Consider the following 22,592-nt stretch of genomic DNA (forward strand, 5'->3'; position numbering starts at 1 on the left):
CAGGTGTAGTACCCGCAATTATTTTTACATAAGAAGAAAATAACTTGATTCGCAGGTTGTATCCGTGTCCTCTAACCTGGGATGGCCACACGCCGGGGTCATGAGCTGCTTAAATTTCCCCATGAGCTGCCCAAGAGCTAAAATACTCTTTTTTTTTTTTTTTTTTTCTTTTTTTCCCCCTTCTTTTAAAGCAAAGCAGGTGAATTGCTGGGACGTTGCACTCCTGATGCCTGTGTTCCCCACAGGATTTATTCTACAGCACCTTCAACCTTGGCATCACTTCCATGGAAACCAGCTGTGCGTAGGGGCAGGTGTGCAGGGACCTGAAACAGCGCTGTTTCCCCCCAAACTGGAGAGGGGAGAGAAAAATAGGTGGTTTTGTACATCGCTGGCTGGCTGTGCTCCTCCTTTGCTGTTTGGGAGACCTGTGGGGCTTCTGGAGGGGAACAGAAAGGATGACACCAAACTTGGGCCTAAGGTTAAATATTAGGAGGGGTTTTTTAAAGGAAGAGGCCAAGTGAACGTTGCAGAGAGTGGAAACAGCCCTGGGAAAAAGGGGAAGCTCAGATGTGGGGAAAAAAGTGAGTATTTGATGAGTGACTTTGAGGTAGCTGCTTCTGCTGACCCTCCCGAGGATGCTCAGAGGGCAGGACTAGCTGAGAACTGCTTCAGCCTGGGCCTGAGCCTGTTCTGGTCTAAACTGGGACAAAAATGGGAACTTTGTAGTGTATCTGAGGAAGCTTTACAGACAGCGTGTCTGGCTGTGGCAGTCTTCAGGATACGGGCAAAGAAACCCCAACCCTTCCGTAATTATAACTGAATGCCATTTCCCCGTGAGCGTGGCACAGGTAAGAGCAAAAGGTATTTATTACTGCTATTTCTTAAAAAAAAAAAAAAAGGCAAAATACTTGCACAGTTCCCTGAGCTGCGTGGGGAAAGGGATCCCTGCCTGGTTTTTACCTGCTGTCCCCCGCTCAGAGGGAGGTGAATTCCCCCTGCCCGAAGGCCCTCGCTAGCAGGGGGAAGGGGCTGGGATGCGAAGGGGTGGGAGCCGGGGGCTGCTCCCCAGGTACCACCGAAAGAAAAACCTCTTGGCTGCTGCTCTTCCTGGAGTCGGATAAACCCGAGCCTGGCCTTTGCACAACGGGTCCGTGCAGGGACTGATGGGGGGTTTTCCAAACTGTTTGCAAACACCCCAACCCCCTGGAAGGAAACCCAGCTCGGCTGAGCCCTGGAAGGCAGCAGAATCCAGGCTGGGGGGGGGTTGGGGGGGCTGGTTTCTGTGCTGTAGCTGAGCACCCAAGGGCTGCTCTCGCTGTTTCAGCGTCCGTGGCTCTGCTGTGCGTGGTTGTGCACCCCTGTGCGATGCTCTCCCAGCCTCTCTGAGCCGTTTTGGGGCTGCAGAGCTATCGCTGGGAGGCAGCTGTGCTCGCAGGGCAGGACAAGACACTTCTAAAATAAGCATTTTTGTATGCTCGGGGCTGGGGCAGAGGTTGGGAGCAGTAACGGAGGAGCCCGGTGCCATCGCTGCAGCCCTTCCTCCGCGGCCTCGAGTCACTGAGTGTGGTCCTGGAGGGACCCCCAAACCTCTGCCCTGCCCAGCGGCCCTGGGGGACGAGGGGAAGGTGGGGGGGGTCCAAGCATCCAGCTCCCGCTTGGGTGATGCCTAATGAGTGGCTGGGCTGGAGCCTGACTCCCTCCCCCGGAGGAGGGTGGGTGCTGCACCCCCACTGCCAGAGCAGGGGCTGGAGCCTGGGGGGGTGCAGGGACCCCTCCATGAGGCCGCGGAGGCTCTGCAGGTCTGGGTGGTGTGACAGCCCCCTTGTGTGCAGCTCCTGGGGGACCTGCAGCTCTTCTGGTGCCCAGTGGGTCCCTGGGAGAGGGGGAGAGACCAGCCGGGGGGTGCGATGGGCTCAGCCGTGACTCCGATCCACCGCATCCATGCATACAGGGGAGCACCCATGTCCTCGGGCCACTGGAGATGAGCAGGGTGCAGGGGTGCTCAGAGCCCAGAGGAGTCACTCTTGTTCCCAGAGCCATTTGGGGGGATGGCATGTCCCCCTACGACATGGCACCAGGGCTACGTGCGTTTACGGATGAGATCCTTTTTGATGAACTGGACCCTTCCCCTCCTGGCTGCCCCGGCACAGCCCCAGCCCCACAGGTCACCTCCCACCCCAGGGGCTGTCCGGTGGGGAGCCAAGCAACAGTCCGACCCCCAGCCAGACCCTCTTCTGGGGGCTTACAGGGCGTTTAATGGCCGTTGTTGGCTCCTTCATCCAGGACTTGTTTTGGTGGCCAGGAGGGGATGGAGCGTGATGCCTGGTCCTGCCCTCCCCGAGTTTCAGGTGCCAGGGATGGGAATGCGAAGATCTGGGCTGAGAAAGGAGCACGTTGCCTGTGAGGGCGTCCGTCCTGGGGCTCAGTGTCTCTGTTGCCTTCACTGCTCTCCGGAGGGTAGGGATTGCTCTGGGTGGTGGGGTGCTTGGGGTGCACAGGGCCCGTGGGAAGACAAGGATGCAGCAAACGTGGCTTCATGCTGCCGAGGCTGCAAGTGCGTCCCAGGAGAGATACGGGGCTCAGCACCTCATGGCCTGGCTGCAGAGATGCTGGCAGCCACGAGCCCTGGGGGACAGCGGGGACACGGGCAGCAGCAAATCTTCAGTGATAAGACACTAGTCCTGGGCAAATTGCTTGGCAGGGGAGAGCAGGACATGGGGAAAAGCAGAGCCTCCTTGTGCTTTGTGCAGGGAAAGCAGCAAAAAGCATCCTCTGAGGGAGCAAACATCAGCTCTGCTGCAGCCTTTGGTGATGGGCAGGTTCCTGGATTAGTCCTTGGGGAGCTGTAATCCTGAGAGCCCAGAAAGCATCTTGCTGGGACAAACACGGATAAACCTGGAGCCATGGGAAAGGCCGGCTCACATGGGCCGGGGGAGTGATGTGCTCTCTTCTAGGAGTGGTTTATCCAGCCCTTCTCCAGCTCCAGGGGCTGCGGTGGGTGAAACCTCCATCCAAAACGTGGCCCCCAGGAATGTGGGGCATGAGCGGCCGCTCCAGGCTTTGGCTCGAGGTCGGTGGGTGTATCCCAGAGGCAACTGGAAACGCTGGAGAAACGGCGGCTAAGGAGAACGCCGGGGCTGCAACAAGCATCTGGGTAAAGTTTGGCTGAAAAAAACCCTGGAGTGGTCACCGTGTCTCTTCCCCCATCAGCGAGGAGCAGCCGGGAGGGAAGCCGGTGGTGCTGGCTGCGGAGGGGCTGGGTGGTGGGATGGGGGCTGATGCCTCCCCACTGCTCCCAACTCGCTGTTAATGCAGCCATGCAGCCGGGTCCATCCTTGTTCTCCTGGTTCTCCTTCCCCCCTAACGAAGGCTCATTAAGGGGCTTTTGGGTGCTCCCTTCCTCCAAACTGTCCTCTGTCTGGGTCCCCCCTTCCCACCCTGTCAGCTCCAGCACCTCTGAAGGCAGCAGCACCCGCTCCTGGAGAGGGAAGGGCTTGAGGGGTCTGTGGGTTGAAGGGGGGATTTGGACGTGCCCTGGGCTTGTATCCCCTCTCCTGTCCTTAGCGGAGCTGGGGGGGGGTCAGGGTGGGGGGCAGCGTGGGGGTCCTGGTCTGGTCTGATGATCTCGGGGGGGACTGGGTGATGTCAGGGGTGGTTGGGGGGTGGGAGCACGAACAGGGCTGCAGGGAGTTGGGGGGAGATGGGGAGGCTGGAGGGGTCCGGGGGGGGGCCAGGAAGGCTGGGGGTGCCAGCCCCCTCCCAGCCCTGTTCCTCCGTGGGGCTCCAGCAGCGCGTTCCCTTACCGGCCTGTGGCGATGGGGTGTTGCTGCTGCTGCTGAGGCTTTTTGGCATCTCCACGCTCCTCCTTTGGCGAGCACAGCCCCCCCCCCAGCCCAGGCCGGCCCCCCCCTTTGGCATTCACAGCGTGCCTTAATTGTGTGACATTAAATCAAGGTCCGCGGTGAACACGAAACGCTGGGGCCGATGGCTGGGGGTGCACGACGCTGGAGGGGGGTCCCTGCTCCAGCCCCAAACCCTTGTCACCCCCCTCAGCCCCAGGACCTCAATCACCCCCTCCCCATGCTGGGACCAAGCTGTGCCCCCCCCATCCCAGGGCTGGCACTGGGGGGACAAGAGTGATGGCAGATTTGGGGACAGGGACTGCCCCCACCCCCTGTCCCTATAGAAGCCCAGATGCATCCATACCCCCCCCCGCAGACCCGATGCCTATGGGGTTACCGGAGATGCTCTATACGATCCCTCCTTCTCCTCTGCGTAGACTCTCTTCAGAGACCCACAGCGAATGGCCGTGGGGCTGGGGGGACATTGGGGGGGGGAGCTGCACCCCCAGATCCATCCCACATCCTTCAGGCCCGGCTGGGAGGAGGCTCCTTGACACCCTCTGCGCAGGATCCGGCCCCCAGCGCCGGGGCAGATATTTTTGAATGAGATAAAAAGCAAATCCCCCCCCCAACACCGGCCCCCCCCCGCCCTCCTCGGCTGTCCTCGCCTCCCCCGGCTTTCGTCAAGCCATCCGCACCCTCAGAGCCATGGAAACCCGGGGGAGCGTCTTCTCACCGGCTTAAACTCCCCGGCAGATCAGTCCGGGGGGGATTTGGGGGGGCCCCTGGGGGCTGCTTGGTTGCAGGGGGGACTGGGAGGTGCTGGAATATCAGCTAAAGTGAGGTGAATTTGGGTGCATTTGAGTGGGTTTTGGACCTTTGGTCCTAGAGGGGTTGAGCAGAGGGGAGTAAAATCCGGTAAAATCTCATCTGCTCTATTTCTACAAGGCATTTTAGCATCAAAATAGTTGAAATGGCTGAAATTGCCTCAAATTCCAAAGCTATGGCCCAGGCCTTCCAACCCCCCCTTTGGCCCCAAACAGCAGCAGGTAAAGACCAGCTGAGGCCTCACAAACTCAGCACAGGTAACGCCCCCTCCCCTCCGGGACCTGCCCCATCCCCTCCGGGGACCGGGATGGATCCGGGCTGGGGTGATGCGGGGGGGACACCTCCCCCCCCTCCCAAGTTTCAGCCCTGTGTCCCCCCACATCTCCCTGGGACCATCCCAAGCGCACCCCAGTAAATGCCACTTTCCACCCGTGGGGGGTTTTTTTGGGTGGAAGGGGGATTTTTTCAGTGCAAATATTGCCAGGCTGGAGGGAGATTTGGGGGGGCATCTCCTTAGCGGGGTATCCAGGCCATTCCCGGAGCGGGGGGGGTTCCTTGTGGGTCCTCAGCCCTCCCCTTCTCCCCCTCCGAGAGCCCTGGGAGGGGACCCCCTCACCTCAAACCCCCCCCAGTGCATCCCGCATCCCACCGGGAGCAGCCGCTCTGAGCCCCCCGGGATCCCCCCCCGCCTCCTCGGGTGTGTCCCCGTCCCGGGACGCCCCGGGGGTCTTGCCATGTCCCCGCCCCCTCTCCCCATCGCCGTTACCTCGGTGCCCGCGGGGCTCCCCGGCAGGAGGAGGAGGAGGAGGAGGCTGAAGGGCACCCGCAGGCAGAACCCGGGGGATGGCAGCGGCTGGGGACAGGCCAGCGGCGCTGTCACCTCCCCAGGCAGAATGAGGCCACTGCCGGGGGGGGGGGGGGAGGAGTGGGGGGGTGCGTGCGTGTGTCTGTGTCCCGCGTGTGAGGGTGTGCGGGTGGGGTTAACCCTTCCCTGCCCGGCCCCGGCACCCGCCAGCCTGGGGGGGGGGGGGGGGGGGGGGCACGGGAGCCCCCGGGAAAATACCGGCACTTACCGGGGCGGGGGGTCTGGGTGGGCTTGAAGATGGACACGGTGTCCCCGTGTCCCCCCGCTTTGCCCCCCCCCCCCCCCCGGGGTCACCCCTCGTCCCCTGCCTGGGGTCAGGCCGGTGAGGTGGGGTGGGATGGGATGGGATGGGATGGGATGGGATGGGATGGGATGGGATGGGATGGGATGGATGGATGGGATGGAATGGGGTGGGGTGGGATGGGATGGGATGGGATGGGATGGGATGGGATGGGATGGGATGGGATGGATGGGATGGAATGGGATGATTGGATGGGATGGAATGGGGTGGGGTGGGATGGGATGGGATGGGATCTGGGGGTGCAGAGGGTCCGCAGGGACCACACGTCCAGGCTGTCACCCACCCACATCATGGCTGGCAGTTGGGGGGGTGCTGTTTTTTGGCATAGACTCAGGTTGGGGTTAAACCCAGCAGGTTTGGGGACAATCCTGGTGCAGGCAGGTGAGCAGGTGGGGGATGTCCTCATGGACACCCCAAAGTGGGGATGGAGTCAGATGTGGTTTTCTGGGGGGGTCCGGATCAGGCCCTGCCCTGCCCTGATGAGCCCTTGGGCATCCCTGGGTGGAGATGAGGGGCTGGGACCCCCCCACCCCACAACCCCCTCAGCCCCAGGGTGCTGGTGCTGCCCCCCTGAGGACCAGTGTGGCCGTGGGGGGTCTGGAGTCCCATTGCTGTGGGAGGCTTTGGGGGGGCTCAGGCATGGGGTGAAGTGGGGGGGCTGGGAGGGATCAGCACCACAGGAAGGCCAGATCTGTCCTGGAGTGACCTTGGGCACCGCTGGCCTCGGGTGCGTTAACGATTGACGGGGTGGCCTGACACACGGGGACTCTGCCCTGTCCTGTGGGATCCCCCCCACCACCACCCCACCCTGGTCAGGGTTCATTGCCCCGGCCCCATCCTGCCCACGGGGGTCCCACGAGGGGGGATTTTCCCCCTGGGGCTGTGCACCCTGTCCCCATGTCACCGTGTCTCTGTGACAAAGCGAGATGTCCCCTCCTGTGCCCCCCCCCGGTGACCCCACTCCTGGGGCCAGGCTCTGCCTCCCTGGCCTCCTGCACCGCTTCTCCCTCCCAGTGTTCCCAGTGTTCCCAGCACCTCTCCCAGCACCGCAGCTCCCTCCTCCCAGTCCGCAGGGGCAGCGGGGCTCGGCGGGACGTCCTGTCTCTTGGGGGGGCCATGCTGGGTATCGGGGTGCTCCCCAGCGCTGCAGAGGCTCTGCCGGGCAGAGCCCAGAGGCTGCCGGTGGCAGGTACCAGCACGGGCATCGGGCTGGGCTGGGGGTGGTGGGGGCTCCCTGGGGACAGGGAGAGGGGTGGCACCCTGCTGACCCCCCCCCCCCCCAGCACCCTTGTGTGGTTTTGGGGGGCTGCTTTGGGGGTGTCAGTGCTGGGGGACAGCAGCTCCCCAGGGCGAGGTGGCAGGGAAAGGTCCAGGGCAGGGTGCTGGTGGGGCACCATCAGTGGGGTGTTTTGATCCCAGTACCCCCCTCCCTTTACCGTTACCCAGATGTGTCTGGGGGTACTGGGGGGGCCAAGCTCCTCTATCCCACCCAGGAACTCTGTAACTCCCTGGTTTGATCACAGGGACCATCCTTGCAGGGAACTTGGGGGGGACACAGAGGGTCTGGGACCCCCAGGAGGAGGAGGACGGTGAGGAGCTCAGAGGGAGTTTGTGCTTCACAAGTGTCATGAGGTGCCAGGTCTCAGCTTCCCTTTGCTGCTGGCCAGGGCATGGGGGGGGGGTGGGGGGGTGTCAGGGTGGCTGGTGCCAGCCCTGGCATTGCCCTCGTCAAACTCCCCTGAGACACCCCGTGCTGGCATGGGAAGCTGGTGCCTGGGGGGGCATCCTCCCCCCCCGGGGCCAGAGGAGGCAGCGGGACCCCTGTGTGCACCCGCAGTGGGTCCCCTCATCTGTGGTGGGATGAAGATGGGGGGGGGGGGGGGGATGTGTGCATTGTGGCAACCGGTGGCGTTGGTAGGAGATGGCAGCATGGGGGGAGGGATCCCCACAGCCCCCCCCCTTGCTACTCACACCCCCCCCTCCTGCCTCCCCAGCCCCAGGCAGGTTCCCCCCAGCCAGAGCATCCCCAGGGCAGGGGGACACCCCCGGGGCAGGGGGACATCCCCGCAGGGGGAGCAGCACCGGACAGAGCAGGGGGTACCAGAGTATCCCGGGGGGGGAGGTGACAGCCCCAGAACCCCCACGGGGGCCAGGTTAGGGTCAGGGTCACCATGAGAGAACATGGGCCAGAAGCCAGGTGGGCCGAGGAGCTGGAGGGGACGGGGACAGGGTCAGTGACCGCTTTTGGGGGGAGGGACAGGGTAGAGATGGCTGCAGTTTGGATGGGCTGGAGGTCCTGACCCCATGTCCCCCCCCCAGCCACCCACGCTGTTAACGGGAACCCCACGGTCCCTCCGTTCCCAGCAGAGATGCAGACGGCGATTTTTGGTGAGTTGTTCCCCCCCGTGCCAGGAAAGGGGGGGGTCCCAACACCATGGGCTGCCCCCAGGGCCCCCCCAGTCCAGCTCACCCCTCTCCTGAGTGAGGGCAACCAGCTGCCTGCTCCTTGCCTGTCCCCCCCCAGGCATGGGATGCTTCTGGGGGGCAGAGCGGCTCTTCTGGAAGATGCCGGGGGTCTTCTCCACCCAGGTGGGCTACGCGGGAGGCTTCACCCCCAACCCCACCTACGAAGAAGTGCGCACAGGTAACGAGGGGCTTCTCCTCCCATGCTGTGACAGGGACCCCCCCCAATGTCCCCCACACCCACCGTGGGGTGATGTCCCCATCCAGCATCGCAGGGTGTCCCACAGCCCCTTGCCCCAGCCCGCGCCCCTGTGGAATGCTGTCTGCCATCCATCCGATGCTGAACCCCCCCGTCCCCCACCCCAGCCCCCCCCAAACCCCCCCAGCCTGGACAGACGCTGCCCAGCTTAGCTGGGAGACGTTTTGGGGAGGATTAGCTGTCTGCAGGAAATATCCCAGCTGCTGTCTCCAGACGGGGATTTATCCCAGTGCTGGGGGTGGGGCTTGAGCATCCCATCCCCACCAGGCACCCAAAAAGGGGTTCTGGGGGGTCCTGGGGGGTGAGCAGGTGCTGCAGCCCCGCCATACCCAGCTCCCTCTCTCCAGCCCTGCCAACACTCCTGCTTTGCACAAGTGTCACGAGTTTGTCAGGCCTCAGCTCTCAGTGGGAGGGTGTATCAGCCGATGGTGTGTCCCCCCCCCCAGCATCCCGGGGTGGTGGGAGGCCGGGGGGCAGGAGGCCACGGTGAGGGGCTGCCCCTGGTAGCGCTGCAGGGCTGGCTCTGGCCGCAGGGCTGACGGGCCACGCCGAGGTGGTGAGGGTCATCTTCAACCCCCAGAAGATCAGCTACGAGGAACTTCTCAAAGTCTTCTGGGAGAACCACGACCCCACACAAGGTAGGGACAAGCTGCCAGGGCCAAGCAGTGGCCACGGGTCCTCCGGCAGCCCTGGGGCAGCCCCAGAGCCCCAGTCTGGGGGGGCTTAACCCCAAACTGGCCCCAACAGGGTGTCCTTGGCATCTCCATCCCTTGGTGCTGGGTGCAGGGCGGGGGCTCACAGAGACTTCCCTCACTGACCCCTTTAACAGGACCCCTCCCAGCCAGCCCTGCAGCTGTGACTTGCCCCTCCCCATGCCTCAGTTTCCCCATCCGTGGGTGAAGGAGGCGCCCACTGCGCTGTGCCCGGTGGGGCCAGCGGGTGCCCCATAACCCCCTCCTGGGTGCTACCCCCCCGCCCCCCAGGCATGCGGCAGCAGGAGGACCTGGGCACCCAGTACCGCTCCGTCATCTACACGCTGGGCCCCCAGCAGCAGGCAGCTGCCCTCCGCAGCAGGGTGGTGTACCAGCAGGTAGGTGGGGACACCAGGATCCCCCTGGGGACACCAGCCACCTCTGTCATGGGGCAAAACCCTATCCTGGCTATGCCAGGCCATGGGGCAGAGGGATGGGAGGGCCCATCAAAGCTCCCTCCCCGCCACCACCACTGTGGGACCGTCCTAGGAGCTGAGGGAGCAGCGGCGGGGGGATGTCACCACTGTCATCGAGCCGGCCGGTGACTTCTACTACGCCGAGGACCACCACCAGCAGTACCTGCACAAGGTGCCCGGGGGCTCCTGTGGCCTGAAGGGCACCGGTGTCACCTGTCCCCTCACACCCTGAGGGGCCACCTGGTGTCCCCTGGCGTGTCCCCATGTCTTCAGCATTACAGGCAAGGTGGGGGCAGCAGCCAGGCCCAGACGTCACGGCCAGCCCCACACACCACAGCTCCCACACTCCCCACTGCCCCGGCAGGATTAAAGCCGTGTGCCCCCCACCCCCTGTCCTGTCCAGTCCCATGGGTGCAGCTGGGGGGCAGGGGGCTCTTTGGGCTGGGGAGGGACCCCCATGGGCCCTTCCTGGGGGTGTTTGTGCCCGTGGCTCTGCCCCAGGGAGGGGGTTGGGGGGTTGAGGGGCTGGAGGGTCCATGGGGCTGCTGGAGAAAGACGCTCTGATGGTCTGGGGGTGTGGAGGGGGACTGAGTGGTCGGGGGGGGTCCGTGTCCGTGGGGCTGTGCGAGGGGTCCATGTCTGTGGGTCTTGGGTGCGGGGGTCTGTGTCCGCAGGTCTGGGGGTGCAGAGGGTCCGTGTCTGTGGGGCTGTGTGTGGGGGGGGGTCCGTGTCTGTGAGTCTGGGGGGTGGGGGGGGGGGTCCGTGACTGTGGATCTGGGGGTGCGGAGGGTCCGTGTCCGCGGGGCCGGGCGGTCCCGGCGGGCGAAGGCTGCAGCTCCGCGATCTACCGCCAGGGGGCAGCGTCGGCGCAGGCAGCGCGCGCTTACACGGTACTTGCGGTACGTGCGGTACGTACGGTATATACGGTATGTGCGGTATATACGGTACGTACGGTATATACGGTATATGCGGTATATACGGTATGTGCGGTATATACGGTACGTACGGTATATACGGTATATACGGTATGTGCGGTATATACGGTACGTACGGTATATACGGTACATGGGCGCGCAGGCAGAAACACGGCAGGTACGGGCTGTACAGCTGTGGGTGGCACACGGGGACATGCACGGGGCGTGCAGCGCACACATACATACACATACATACACATACATACACACATACACACACATACGTACACATACATACACATACATATACATACATACACACATACACACACATACATACACATACATGCACACATATACACATACGTACATGTACATACACATACACACATACACATATGTACACACACACGTACACATGCATACACATACACATACACACACACCCGTACATACACATACATACACATACGTACACATATGTACACATATGTACACACACATACACACACATACAGCTCACATACGTACACATACGTACACATACATGCACACATATACACACCCATACATACACACATACGCACACACATATGTACACACATGTACACACACGTACACATACATAGACATACACACACATACACACACATACACACGTGTACACATACATACACATACATACACATACATGTGTGCACGGGGCCTGCAGCACACACAGGTACCCACAGCACACGTATGTACATATGTCATGCAGGGGGACGCCCCCCTGTCACCTGTCCCCAGGCCCCATCCCCGCTGCCCCCCGCGGCCCCGCCCCGGACAGGGGGATTTGGGGGATTTGGGGGATTTGGGGGACTTGGGGGGATTTGGGGGGACTTGGGGGGATTTGGGGCTCCTCCCGCGTCCCCTCGCCCGGGCGCTGCGGTGACAGCAGTGACAGACCCCGTGACGGCTCCCAAAGGGTTAATGGCCCCGACAAGCCCAGTTAGAGCCGAACTGGGTGTGCTGGGGGGTGAAGGGGGGGGAGCAGCCCCCCCAGCAGTGTCCATCCCCCCACTTCTCACGGGTGGGGGGTCCCCGTGGCCGTGTCCCCCCGGATGGGGTGACAGGGACATGGGGACAGGAAGCTCAGCTGCCCCCCACCCTTCCCAGTTTTCCCAGTAAAAGCCCCCCCGGGCTCAACACCAAACCCTTTATGCCCCTTTTTGGGGGGGTGACCCCTCTGCCCCCCACACCCCCCCCACCCCCGGGTGACGAGGACATCTGTGAGGCTCACCCATCCTTCCTCCTCCTGCCCTGGCTCCCCGATGGGTCCCGGTCCCTTAGTTTTGGGGTGTCCCCTGGGTGGGGGCCCCAAGGTCACACCCCCCCCAGGATCCAGGACACCCGCGCACCCCCCCCCCAACACCCTGGGGCCGTGTGGGGACACCTCGGTGTCCCCAGGGAGGGTCTGTGGCTGGAAACATCCGCCGGGGATGTTTTGGGGGTGTCATCACGTTCCTCCCCCCAGGGCTGGGGGGGTCCCTGTCCCAGTGTCCCCAGCACAGGCAGATTTGGGGGGATTTACAGTGAAAAAGTTGACAAGAAATTAAAATAGAGCTGAAACCTCCCCGAAAAAAAATGTTGTCGAGGGTGAGTGAAAGCAGAGAAGTGAGACGCAATTTTCGGGGGGGCTGGGGGGGGGGGTGACAGGGCCCGGGGGAGCCCCTGGGTGCTGCAGGTGGCACATGAGGGACCTCCCGACCCCCCCTTGGCATCCCAGCTGGGTGCTGGGTGTCCCCTCCGGTTCCAGGGGTGCACAACTGGGTGTCATCGTGTCCCCCATGCTACAGGGGAACCTGGCGGGGGGGCTTGTCCCCAACCCCACGGGGCTGGGAGAGGGGGGGGGAGGACACAGGACACGGGGACATTTTTTTTTTTAGAAAGTGAAGTTCTCCGGGTCAACGGAGAGTGAAAAAAATAAATAAAAGCAGAGAGAAAGCGAGCGCAGGTCGGCTTCCGGCACCTGGCCCCGCAGCTGCCACCGCCGGGCTTTGAAGAGGAGTTAAAGGGGAGCAAAGGGGGGGACAGGGACAGGGACGGGGGACCCCGGCCTTCAGCCTCGCGCCCGGCATCCTCCTCATCCCTGCGGAAGGATGTGGGCACCCGCGGTGGGGCTTCATGGGGGGAGATGGGTGGGATGGGGGGTGCCCGAATCTAAGAATGTGGGAGTTGTTCTTTATTTTTACATATAAATCCCCAGCTGCTGGAGTCAGGGGATGGGACCAGGAGAGGGGTCAAAGGATGGGGAAGCGCGGGGAGGTGTCCCTTGGGATGATGTGCCCCCCCCCCCCCCCCCGCCGCTGCTGCTCGGGCACTCTGCCCAGGGGACAGGAGGTGACAGCCACATCTCCCCGGGGTTTGTCACTGAGGCTGTGACGGGCGCATGGGCTGTGGCAGGGCCGGGGTGACCCAGGGGACCCATCCTGCCCCTGTGTCCCCATCCTTGCCCTCCGGCCGCTGCTCCACTCCCCCCCCCCCAGGCTCTCCCTCCATCACCCCCCCAGGGATTTATTCCCTTGGTTTATTTATTCGGGGTGCAGGATGGGGCCAGGAGTGCTGGAGCCCCCGGGAGGACGGGGTGATGTTGGATTCTCTGATGTCTATTGGGGCTGAGCCAGGTCTGGGCTGTGTCTTTGTGTGGGGAGGCAGGAGCTGTCCTGGGGGGGGGCGGGGGGGGCGCAGAGCTGGGAGGGGGGGGGCACAGGGGTACCCATCCCTGCAGTAGGGACAGACCCTGCAGGTCAGGCTGGATTTTGGGGGGGCCTGTGTTGAGGTGTCCCCCCAGAGACCAGAGCAGGGCTCCCACAGCTCCAGTGGGTTTGGGGGGGGGGCACTAGGATGTACCGGGGGGGACAAGCCCCGTGGCCCCTCTTCCCTGGATGAGGCCCTTCAGGGATGCAGTTTGAGGAGAGGAGATGGGGGGGGCCCCTTCTCGTGTCCCCCCCCCACTGCCCCTCACCTGGCACCTGCTCCGGGCGCATGGAAACTCTGTGTCAGAGGAAGCGGGGAGGGGGCCACGCTCCCGGCCGGGGGGGACACCCAGCTGTCCCCCCCCAAGCGCCTGTGCCGAGGGGCTGAGCTGCTCCGTCCCCTGGCACAGCTGCGATGAGTTGGGCGGGTCTCAGCCCATCCCCATGGGGGTGGGTTCCCCGCAGAGGGAGGGTACAACGCTCAACCCCCTCCTTTGCCCCCCAGGACACATTTCACCTCCTGCTTAAACCCAGCACAATCCAAGAACCCTGGGGGAAGGGGGGGGGGGCAAGTTGGGGCTCCCCATCCCCAAACCCCAGCGTTGACCCCATCCCTGCCTCAGTTTCCCCACTCAGGGTCTGAAAAGCAGCTCCTTGCCCCCCACCGGGGCTGGAAAGCCGCGATCCAGGGCTGGAAAGAAGTGGTCCAGCCCCAAACCTCCACCAGCATCCGAATCCCGCGGGGATGCTCGGATCCCATTCCAAGAAAGCGGGGTGACGGGGGCGCGGGGGCCGGATGAGCGGGGAGGTCAGGGAGGGGATGCTCACGCGTTATTTATACCGGGGGAGGTATCTGCAGGGCTCTTCGCCGAGCGAACAAAATAACAATTCAGGCAGGTTTGAAAAGCGCCGAAACCACGACAGGAAACCCAAATTGTACAAATGCAGATGTGAGTGGAAAAAGCTCTTGAGCTGGTTGCTCTGGCTTTCACCTTCGCTAAAAATAAAGCTGCCTTATTAGGGGCCGATGGGGGCCAAGATAAAGCATCTTCCCTCCCCCCCTCCCCGTGTTTTTCCGTGGGGTGGGGGTTGTTCCGCGCGATGCCGTGGGACGTGGCTTTCCGGCTGTGCTGGGGACGGATGGCTGGGCTGGGGGCTCGTGTTGTTTTTTTTAGGGAGGATCTGGGGGGTTTTAGGGTGCTGGGGTCAGGTTTTGGGGTGGGGGGGGGTGCTGGGATGGTGTGATTTGGGGCTGGGCAGTGCAGGGTGGGGGGTGTGATGAGTTGTAACGGTCTCTCTGGGTGTAACAGGCAGCCTGGCAAAGCCACATCCTGCAGCGGGGCAGGACCCGGGGGGAGGAATTTGGGGGGCTGAGAAAGGGAGGGATTTTGGGGGGGCTGGGGAGGAACAGCAGAACCCCTCCTGGAACCTGCCCACCCCCACAAAACCCAGGCTGGGGTCCCCTTCCCCGTGCCTCAGTTTCCCCTCTCCAGACCATCCCAGGGCTGGAGCACCCCACCTTTGGGGGGGGGGTGCTGTGGTGAAGGCAGTGCCGGCTTTGGGTGCTCGCTGCCCCCCCCCCCACCGCACCCCGGCCTCGGGAGGATATCGTGGGAGGCGGGAGGTGCTTTGCTTGCCACCCCAGCGGCGGCGGTGGCAGCGGGGCCCGGGCTCCTCTGAGTCACCAGTGTCCCCACACCTGCAGCGGGGGGGGCGGGGGGGGGGCTGCGAGGAGGGATGCTCACACCTGCGGCCTTCACCCCCCCGCCGCCCCATCCTCCTCCTCCTTTTGCAGGGGAAATGATGGATGCAACGGCGGGGCGGGGGGGAATCAAAGCGGTGGAGGGAAAATGGGACGGAGCAAGGGGGGCGCTGAGCGCCAAATTGTGGGTGCACCCGCAGTGGTGGCACAGCACCTCGGCACCCACCCTGCCAGGGACACCCACATCTACCCATGGACCCCCCCAGGCCTGGGGAGGGGGGGTCACATGGCACAAGCTGTCCTTACCCGACAGTCAGCCTTGGCCCCATTGGGGTAACACGGGGGTGTGATGCTCTAGCCCCCCCATAGCACTGGGGATGCCCCAAAAGGGTCGGGGGGGGGAGAATAAGACTCCCCAGGTGTGCAAATGGGACATGGGGGGCTACTGCAGTGTCAGGCCTGGGGTGGGCATCAGGGTGGGGGGGAAGCGGGGGGCTCTGGCCGGCCCTGGGGGGAGGCCGTGAGAACGGCAGCTGGGGCCGGGGGGGGGGCAGGCGCAGGAAGCGCCGGGGGGGGGGCGGCTGCTCCCGGCTCCCCCAGATGTGCCCGTGAGATAGGGCGGCAGGAAGCAGCTGCGGGGAATCCCGGCGCTGGGAACGGCCACTGCCGCCCGCCCGACGCCCCCCAGGCCTGCGGGACCCCCGGCCCTGCTGCTCCCACCCCCCCTTCCTGTGGCCAGGTACCACTCAGGGATGCTCCAAGTCTCCCAGCCTCTCCTTTCCGGGGGGCTGGGGGGGCCCTTTGCTTCCCCGGAGGAAGCCGCGGTTCGCTCTGGCCCTGCCGGTGCTGCAGGGGACGGAGCTGGAGCCATGGCCCTGCTCCTGGCTGGGCTTGGAGGGGAGGAGGGAGTCTGGGGAAACCGAGGCACAGCTGCTGGCTACTGATCAGGCTGGGCAGCTGGCCAAGGCTGGGGTCATGGGCCCTCTCCAGAGGGATGTGTGTGTGCCTCTCCCTCCCCTGGGTGCTCTGGAACAAGGTAATGCCTTCCTGTGTTCACTCTGGCCCCTAATGATAACCAGCAGGGAGTGCCCTTTAGCCTGCAGTGCTGGGTGCTGCCTGCAGGCTCAGTCCAGCCGGGCTCACCCTAAGTGACTGCGGGATGGGACGCTCAGTCCCTGCCTCAGGCACCGGTGCCGAGGGGGGGCCCCGGGGCTAATCCCCTGCACAAACAGCTGCACATTCCCCGGGGCCAGATCCGGTCTCCTAGTGACAGGGGTCGAGGAGGGGGGGGGGGCTCACTGCCCCATTTTGGGTGCCCACTCCCAGCAGTGTCCCCCCTTGATCCCCCCCAGTTTTCCCCCCCATTTCCCTGCACATCCAGCCCTGTGCATGGCCCGGCCCGGAGCCTCCGGCGCTGTCCGGCTCTCGCGGTGGGTCCCTGTGGGGGGTGAAGGGGTAAACTGAGGCATGGGGCAAGGCTGGGGCCGGGCTCCTTCCCGGGGGGGCTGCTGTCAGCCTCGTGTCGCTGATGTACATCCATCCAAGTCTGGCAGATCCAATTTATAACCCCTGTTGATCCCCAAACACCCCAAAATCTGGGACATCATCACCCAGGACGGGGCTGTTACTGCGGCCACGGGGACCCCAAGGGAGGCCGAGGGTGTGAAACGACACCGGGGCCTTTCGGCACGTCCTCCATGTCACCGGCAGCTGGAATGGGGCTGCGATGCCCGTTCCTGCCCGTCCCTGCCCGTCCTGGACCCGATGTCCATCCGGGGGCACTCGGCCCCGGCACAAACTGGGGCACAGGGAGAGCCAGCACCCCGGGGAGGAGCGCGGCTACCAAACCTCACCGCGTGACACAGCCCAGCGTGGCACCGGGCAGCCTCCCCTCGCTGGGGGAGGCGGGAAGGAGATTTCAGAGCCCGTTTAAGAAGCCAGAATCCCTTTTTCCCCTTGAGCATCCATCCGGATTTCTTCCCCAGCTGCCGCGCCATGCCGTGGGGGTGCCCAGGCTGGGTGGTTGACTCAAATCATCTCCAAAAATCGATGAATTAAAGCAGTTGCTCTAAGCTCCCACGTTGTGCTGAGCCGGAGCGCAGCCAGCCGGGTCCTCCCAGCTTCCCTCGCTCCCAAAAGATCCCGAGGGTCTCCAAAGATCCCAGGGAGACGGGATTTATACCCCAGCCCTACCCCGAAAGCGAATCCAGATGACCCCTGGGGAAGAGCCCTTCCCTTTGTAGCTGCCTTGGGCGCTCTGCCACGGCTCCGTTCCTCCCCTCTCCCGTCCAAATCCCTTCCCTGCAGCCAAAGCTTCCAGGAAGCCTCCGGCTTCCAAAACACAAGAAATTCCCCCAAAAACGCCGGCGCTGTCCCCCCGGGAATACCGGGACCCCCACGCTCGCCCTCCCTGCCCTGCAGCAGCCGGGCTGAATCCGGCCCTTTCCACTCCGCTTTACGTCCTTCACATCCTGCCACCTGTACCGACTTATTTAAGGAAAAAAAAATAAATATATCAAACCAAACCCAAGCCCGAGGGGTGGATTTTGGGGGGGCGGGGGGGCAGCTGTTTATGAACACCCCCCCTCCCGAGCGTGGCGAGCCGCGGGGACCTCCACAGTTATTTGCAGTGTGGACAAATCCCGTGGGATTAACGACCCGTCCCCGGGAAAGGGGGAAAGGTTGCGGGGAGTGACGGCCAAGCTGTAAGGGGGGGGACGACACCGTCACAACCCCCCCGCGGGGGGATACGGGGAAGCTTTGCATCGTTTTGGGGGACTCGCCAAGCTGGGTAAAGCCTAGCTCCTGCTCCTTTTTTTTAGTTTTTCTTTTAATAAAACACCCAGTGTGGGCCCTTTTCACCATGAAATCATCGCACGCCGGAGCACTCGCGCTCCCTTCCTCCCCCCTTTTCCCTCCTCCGCGCCAAGAAATCCGTCCCCCCCCCACCCCAAGACGCAGCGTGAGGACACCCCAACCTCAGAACCGGCAGCGGGGCGCACCCCAAAAGCGTGAGACCCCCATTTTGGTGACACACACACACACACAGACCCCCCCCCCCCCCCCCCCAAAAAAAAGAGGTGCCCTAAAACTGGGGTGATGAGAGGCGAGAAACATCCCTGCGCTCCCCTCTCGCTCGCACGCTGGGGGTACCCCCAAGAAATTTGGAAGCGGCGGTGCTGGGCGGTGTGGCCGCGGCGGTGGCGGGGTGGGGGGGGTGATATGGAGGAGGGAGGGGGGGGGGGGGAAGGTTGCCTTGGCCACGCATCCCTGTGTGAATGCATGACGTGCACAGGGCTGGCGCCAGGCTGTCTGGGGCCGGGAGTTAGATCAACACAGCTGGAGGGCCCGGGCCACAGCTGGGCAAAGGCAGCGGGTCCCGCCGCCCAGGCAGGGCCTGTGGGAACCGCCGCCAACAAAACCCCCCTGCAAACAAAAGCTTCCCCCCCCCCCCATCCTCCTGGAGCCGCCTTTCAGCTCCCCCCCCCCCCCCCGCCGCCGCCCCCCTTGGGAAATGGGGGGCGGTGAGTGGAGGGGGGGGGGGGCTGAGCATGGGAATAAGAGGGGTTGGTGGGGATGGCTGCATGTACACCGGTGTTGGGGGGGGGGGTTAACCGGGTAAAAAGCATTTGAAAGTTTTAAAATAGTTTTTAAAAGTTTTGCCTTTTTTTTTTTAATTTTTTAATTAATTTTTATCTATTTTTATTTTTGTCTATTTTTATCTATTTTTATTTTTAGGTTATTTTTTCATTTTTACTCTTTATTTTCTCATTTTTATTTTTTTTTAAAAAATTGCTTTTTTTTAGGGGGGGGGGGGGTGTCCTGCTTCTTGCCGCTTTACCCCTGAGCAGGTTAATGAGGGTAATTATGGCTCTTCCCAAACTGCCACCCTTCAAACGGAGGCGATTTCCCAGGAAATTCGGGGAGGGGGGGCGGGGGGAGAAAAGACAAAAAATAATCCAACCCCAAAAATGGCTGGATGCTGATTTGAGGGGGTTTTGGGGGGCCAGAGAGTGGGTCCTGCGCTGGGGGAGAAGCGGGGAGGGTGGCTGCCCCCCAGCCTGTGGCCCCCAAACCCCCGGAGTGGGGGGGTTTGCAAAGGGGGGAAACAAAACCCAGCACCAGTGAACTGGGATTTGGGCAGATCTGGAATAAATTGCTGCTGTGGGCAGGCGTAATTTGGTCCAGGTGCCTCTGCCCCCCCCCACCCGCACCCCCCATTAGCCGGGACCCCCGGGCCGAGCACGGTCCCAGGGTGCCCCCCACCCTCTCAGCTGTAACATCCCCTTCCTGCACTCACCCCCCATAACCTAAACCTATGGAAATTCCCCCAAAACAAGATGGGGGGGGGGGGGGGCATTGCCCTTTGATTTTAACAAGGGATTCACAACCTGAGTGTTGCGGGACCCCCCCCATGTGCCACCGCCACCCGCTGCGGTGACACCCGTGGGCACCGGCCACCCCACATCGCTACGGTTTGGGGCTTTTTGAGGCAGCGATGGTCAGAGAGGGGGGTTTGCCTTCACCCCCCCCCCCATCACTTCTACTGAAATAACCCCCTTGCCTATAAATCTCCTCTCCCCCCTCTCCAAAAAAACAACCAAAAAAAAAAAAAAAATAAAACCTCCAGGCCTCTCGCAGTCGCTGACCTAAATCTGGTTTCTCCATCGTAACCTCAGTTTTACCGCAATTAATTTTTTTCTGCTGGTCACAAGATAATTCCTGACGCCAGAAAGTCTGGAGGTCAGATGAGAAGCGGATTGAGGAACAGGGCGGCACTAATTTCCTTACGAGATCGCCCGGTAAAAACGGGGGGGGGGGAGAAAGAAACCTATTCCTGCCTAAAAATAGGGGGGGGAATTCACTGGGATTGGGGGGGGGGGCACTTTGGGGGGCTGGGGTTGGGGGGTCCAAGGGGTTCAGGGAGGGATCCCCCCGCCAGGGGGGTGGTTTTGGGGTCGGGCCATGGGGTGGGGAACCTGCGTGTGTGTCCCCCCCCGTGGGGCCACCGCGGCCACCAAGGGTCATTTTTTGGGGGGTGGGGGGGTATGGGGGGTGGTGTCTCTCGCTTCATTGAGATGCAAGGGTGGGGTTTAGGGGGTCATTTACATAAAGGGGGTGGGGCTCCTGCCGCTTTTACATGCAGGGGCGGGGCCCCGCCGCGCTGCCTATATGAAGGGCGGCGTGGGGCTCCCCCCTCCCCAGTGCGGCAGCGAGCTCCGAGGGGTCGGGGGTGTCAGGGCTTGGGGGTCCCGAGGCTTGTTGGTCCAAAACTTTGGTGGTCGCGCTGCTCGGAGATCGCAGCAGAGCCCCAACCGACGCGACCAGGCATCATCCTCCTCCTCTTCTCCCCCTTCTCCCCCGCGTCCCGCATCCCCCAGGCGAGCGGTAGCCCCACCATGAAAGCCATCAGCCCGGTGCGGTCTGTGCGGAGCTGCTACGAGGCCGTGTGCTGCCTCTCGGAGCAGAGCCTGGGCATCGCCCGGGCCAGCAGCAACAAGAGCCCGGCCCTGGAGGAGCCCATGAACTTGCTCTACGATATGAACGATTGTTACTCCAAATTGCGGGAGCTGGTGCCGGGCATCCCGCAAGGCACCAAGGTGAGCCAGGTGGAGATCCTCCAGCACGTCATCGACTACATCTTCGACCTCCAGATCGTGCTGGAGGAGGGGGCCAAGGGCCGCGACCCCTCCTCCGAGGCCACCCTGCTCTCCCTTAAGGTAAGGGCTGCTTTGGGCTGGGGGGGGGGGGGTGGTGGTGGTATGGTGGGGGGTGTGTGGGATGTGTCGGGCTGAGGGTGATGCACGGGCCTGGATGCTTTGAGGAGGGGGGTGGGGGGGGTGTCCTGATGCGGTGGGGAGGGGGGAGAGATGGGGACAGACACCCCCCCCCCCCCCACCGCCGGGGTAGCCCTGAGCCTTGTCCCCGCTTTCCGCAGGCGGCCGAGCTCGCTTCTGAACTCTGCTCCAAAGACGAGAGAAGTTTGTGTCACTAACGGCTCCTCCATCAGGTGAGTGGCCCCCCCCAACCCCCCCTCCCCACCCGCACCAGCACCATCATCATCCCCAGGGAACCGATACCACCGCGATCCCCCAGCTCCCCCCCTTCGGGCGCCCCCAAATCCCCCTTTCCCCCAAACGCAGAGTTACCACAACACTAATTATTTTTTTTTCCTTTCCTCCCCCCCCTTTTCTTCTCTCTCCTCCCGGTGCCAATTAGCAAACAGGCAGCGAGTGTCGGTTCCTGGTTCGTTATCAGCCGGAGGTAAATAGCAGCTTCCTCCGTGGCGCCGGGCTGTCTGCGACCTACCGGCCCCGGCATCGCCTCCCCCGGGCCCGGGCACCGCAGGCGGGGAGCGGCTGGTCCCGACCCCCCCATCCCTCCACCGCCAGCATCCCCCCCCCCTCCACCCCCGGAGCGCAGCATCCCGGCTTTAGCAGGACTTTGGACCCGAACCTAACCGAGATACTTTTACTGATAGACTGGTGAAGAGGCGGTTGTCTGTATATTTTTGGATTATAGCAGCGAGTCCTTTTTTTAAAGGTGTTTAATGGGATGGGGAGGGGGGGATTAGGGGGTTTTGGGGAGGGGGGGGACATCCTCGAGTATGAACCAAACTCTCTGGGGCCGCGGCCTCGTGTATTGAGCTCTATACTAGAGTATAACGTTTTGTACCTTTTGTGCAGGAAGGTGAATTTCTGCGAACATGCCTTGTACTTGCTTTATAAACTTTTTATAAAAGTTACCATTTTTACATAATAAAAAAAACAGGTCGTTTTGAATGTGGTTTTGGTTTTTTTTGTTGTTTTTTTTTTTTTTTCCCCATCCCTGGGGTGGAGGGAGCCGGGGTGCACCCATGGGTGGGAGAGCAGCACCCTGGGGGTGGGAGCCCCCAAACCGATTGTAACTTCTAGGGTTACGGTAGGAATCTCATTAATTGTTTAATAGCTTTTGAAATGTCAGCTCAGGTATGGGAGGAATTAACCCTAGGCTGCTTGTCTCCCGGCTGAGGTGTCTGCCAGCTATTTTGGGTGCTGCTCTGCTTATCTGATATGGAAGGAGTGAAGACGCTGCTGAGCCCCGGGGACCATCTGGAGGTGGAGCTGGAGCCCTGGGAGGGGGGAAAAGATGCTTTTTCCAGGGGTTTCCACTCTGCCTTGGAGGAGGAAAAAAAAAAAAAAAAAAAGCTGCCTGGTACCCTGCGGCTGGATTTGAGCTTCTCTTGGGGTGGAAGGGGTGATGCTGCTCCCCCAGGCTACCCCCCAAGGGAAGGGGAGTTTCTGGGCTGCAGCTGCCCTGGCTTTAATTAGGGCTGCTCTGAGCCCAGGTGGCATCTACACTGCACCCCCCTGCCTGGCCTGGACACCCCCCGGGGCTGAGGGAAGGCGGGTAGCACCCTGGGGAAGGGGTGTTGGGAGCACAAATGCCTTTCCCTCCCCTTGGATTAATGCTGCGGTTTCCCTTTGGCCCCGGAGCAGATGCGACCCGCCGGCCGGCTCAGCTGCGGAGCCCCGT

The 22,592-nt window shown here is 62.6% G+C and overlaps 2 protein-coding genes across 2 annotated transcripts; both read left to right on the plus strand.

Annotated features, from left to right (window-relative positions):
* The first annotated feature begins 6,870 nt into the window (after window positions 1-6,870).
* On the plus strand, window positions 6,871-10,112 carry LOC141954637 (peptide methionine sulfoxide reductase MsrA-like). The gene is made up of 6 exons (XM_074894330.1): window positions 6,871-7,025; window positions 8,156-8,224; window positions 8,361-8,480; window positions 9,092-9,196; window positions 9,542-9,648; window positions 9,800-10,112. Exons 1-6 carry the CDS (start codon window positions 6,953-6,955, stop codon window positions 9,956-9,958), a joined length of 633 nt encoding a protein of 210 aa, XP_074750431.1. The 5' UTR covers window positions 6,871-6,952; the 3' UTR covers window positions 9,959-10,112.
* Window positions 10,113-20,286: 10,174 nt separating this feature from the next.
* Window positions 20,287-21,859, plus strand: ID3 (inhibitor of DNA binding 3). Its single transcript, XM_074894220.1, has 3 exons — window positions 20,287-20,797; window positions 21,016-21,087; window positions 21,297-21,859. Exons 1-2 carry the CDS (start codon window positions 20,477-20,479, stop codon window positions 21,070-21,072), a joined length of 378 nt encoding a protein of 125 aa, XP_074750321.1. The 5' UTR covers window positions 20,287-20,476; the 3' UTR covers window positions 21,073-21,087; window positions 21,297-21,859.
* The last annotated feature ends 733 nt before the right edge of the window (window positions 21,860-22,592 follow it).

This window comes from Strix uralensis, chromosome 25 (genome assembly GCF_047716275.1).
Source record: "Strix uralensis isolate ZFMK-TIS-50842 chromosome 25, bStrUra1, whole genome shotgun sequence".
NCBI classification, from domain to species: domain Eukaryota; kingdom Metazoa; phylum Chordata; class Aves; order Strigiformes; family Strigidae; genus Strix; species Strix uralensis.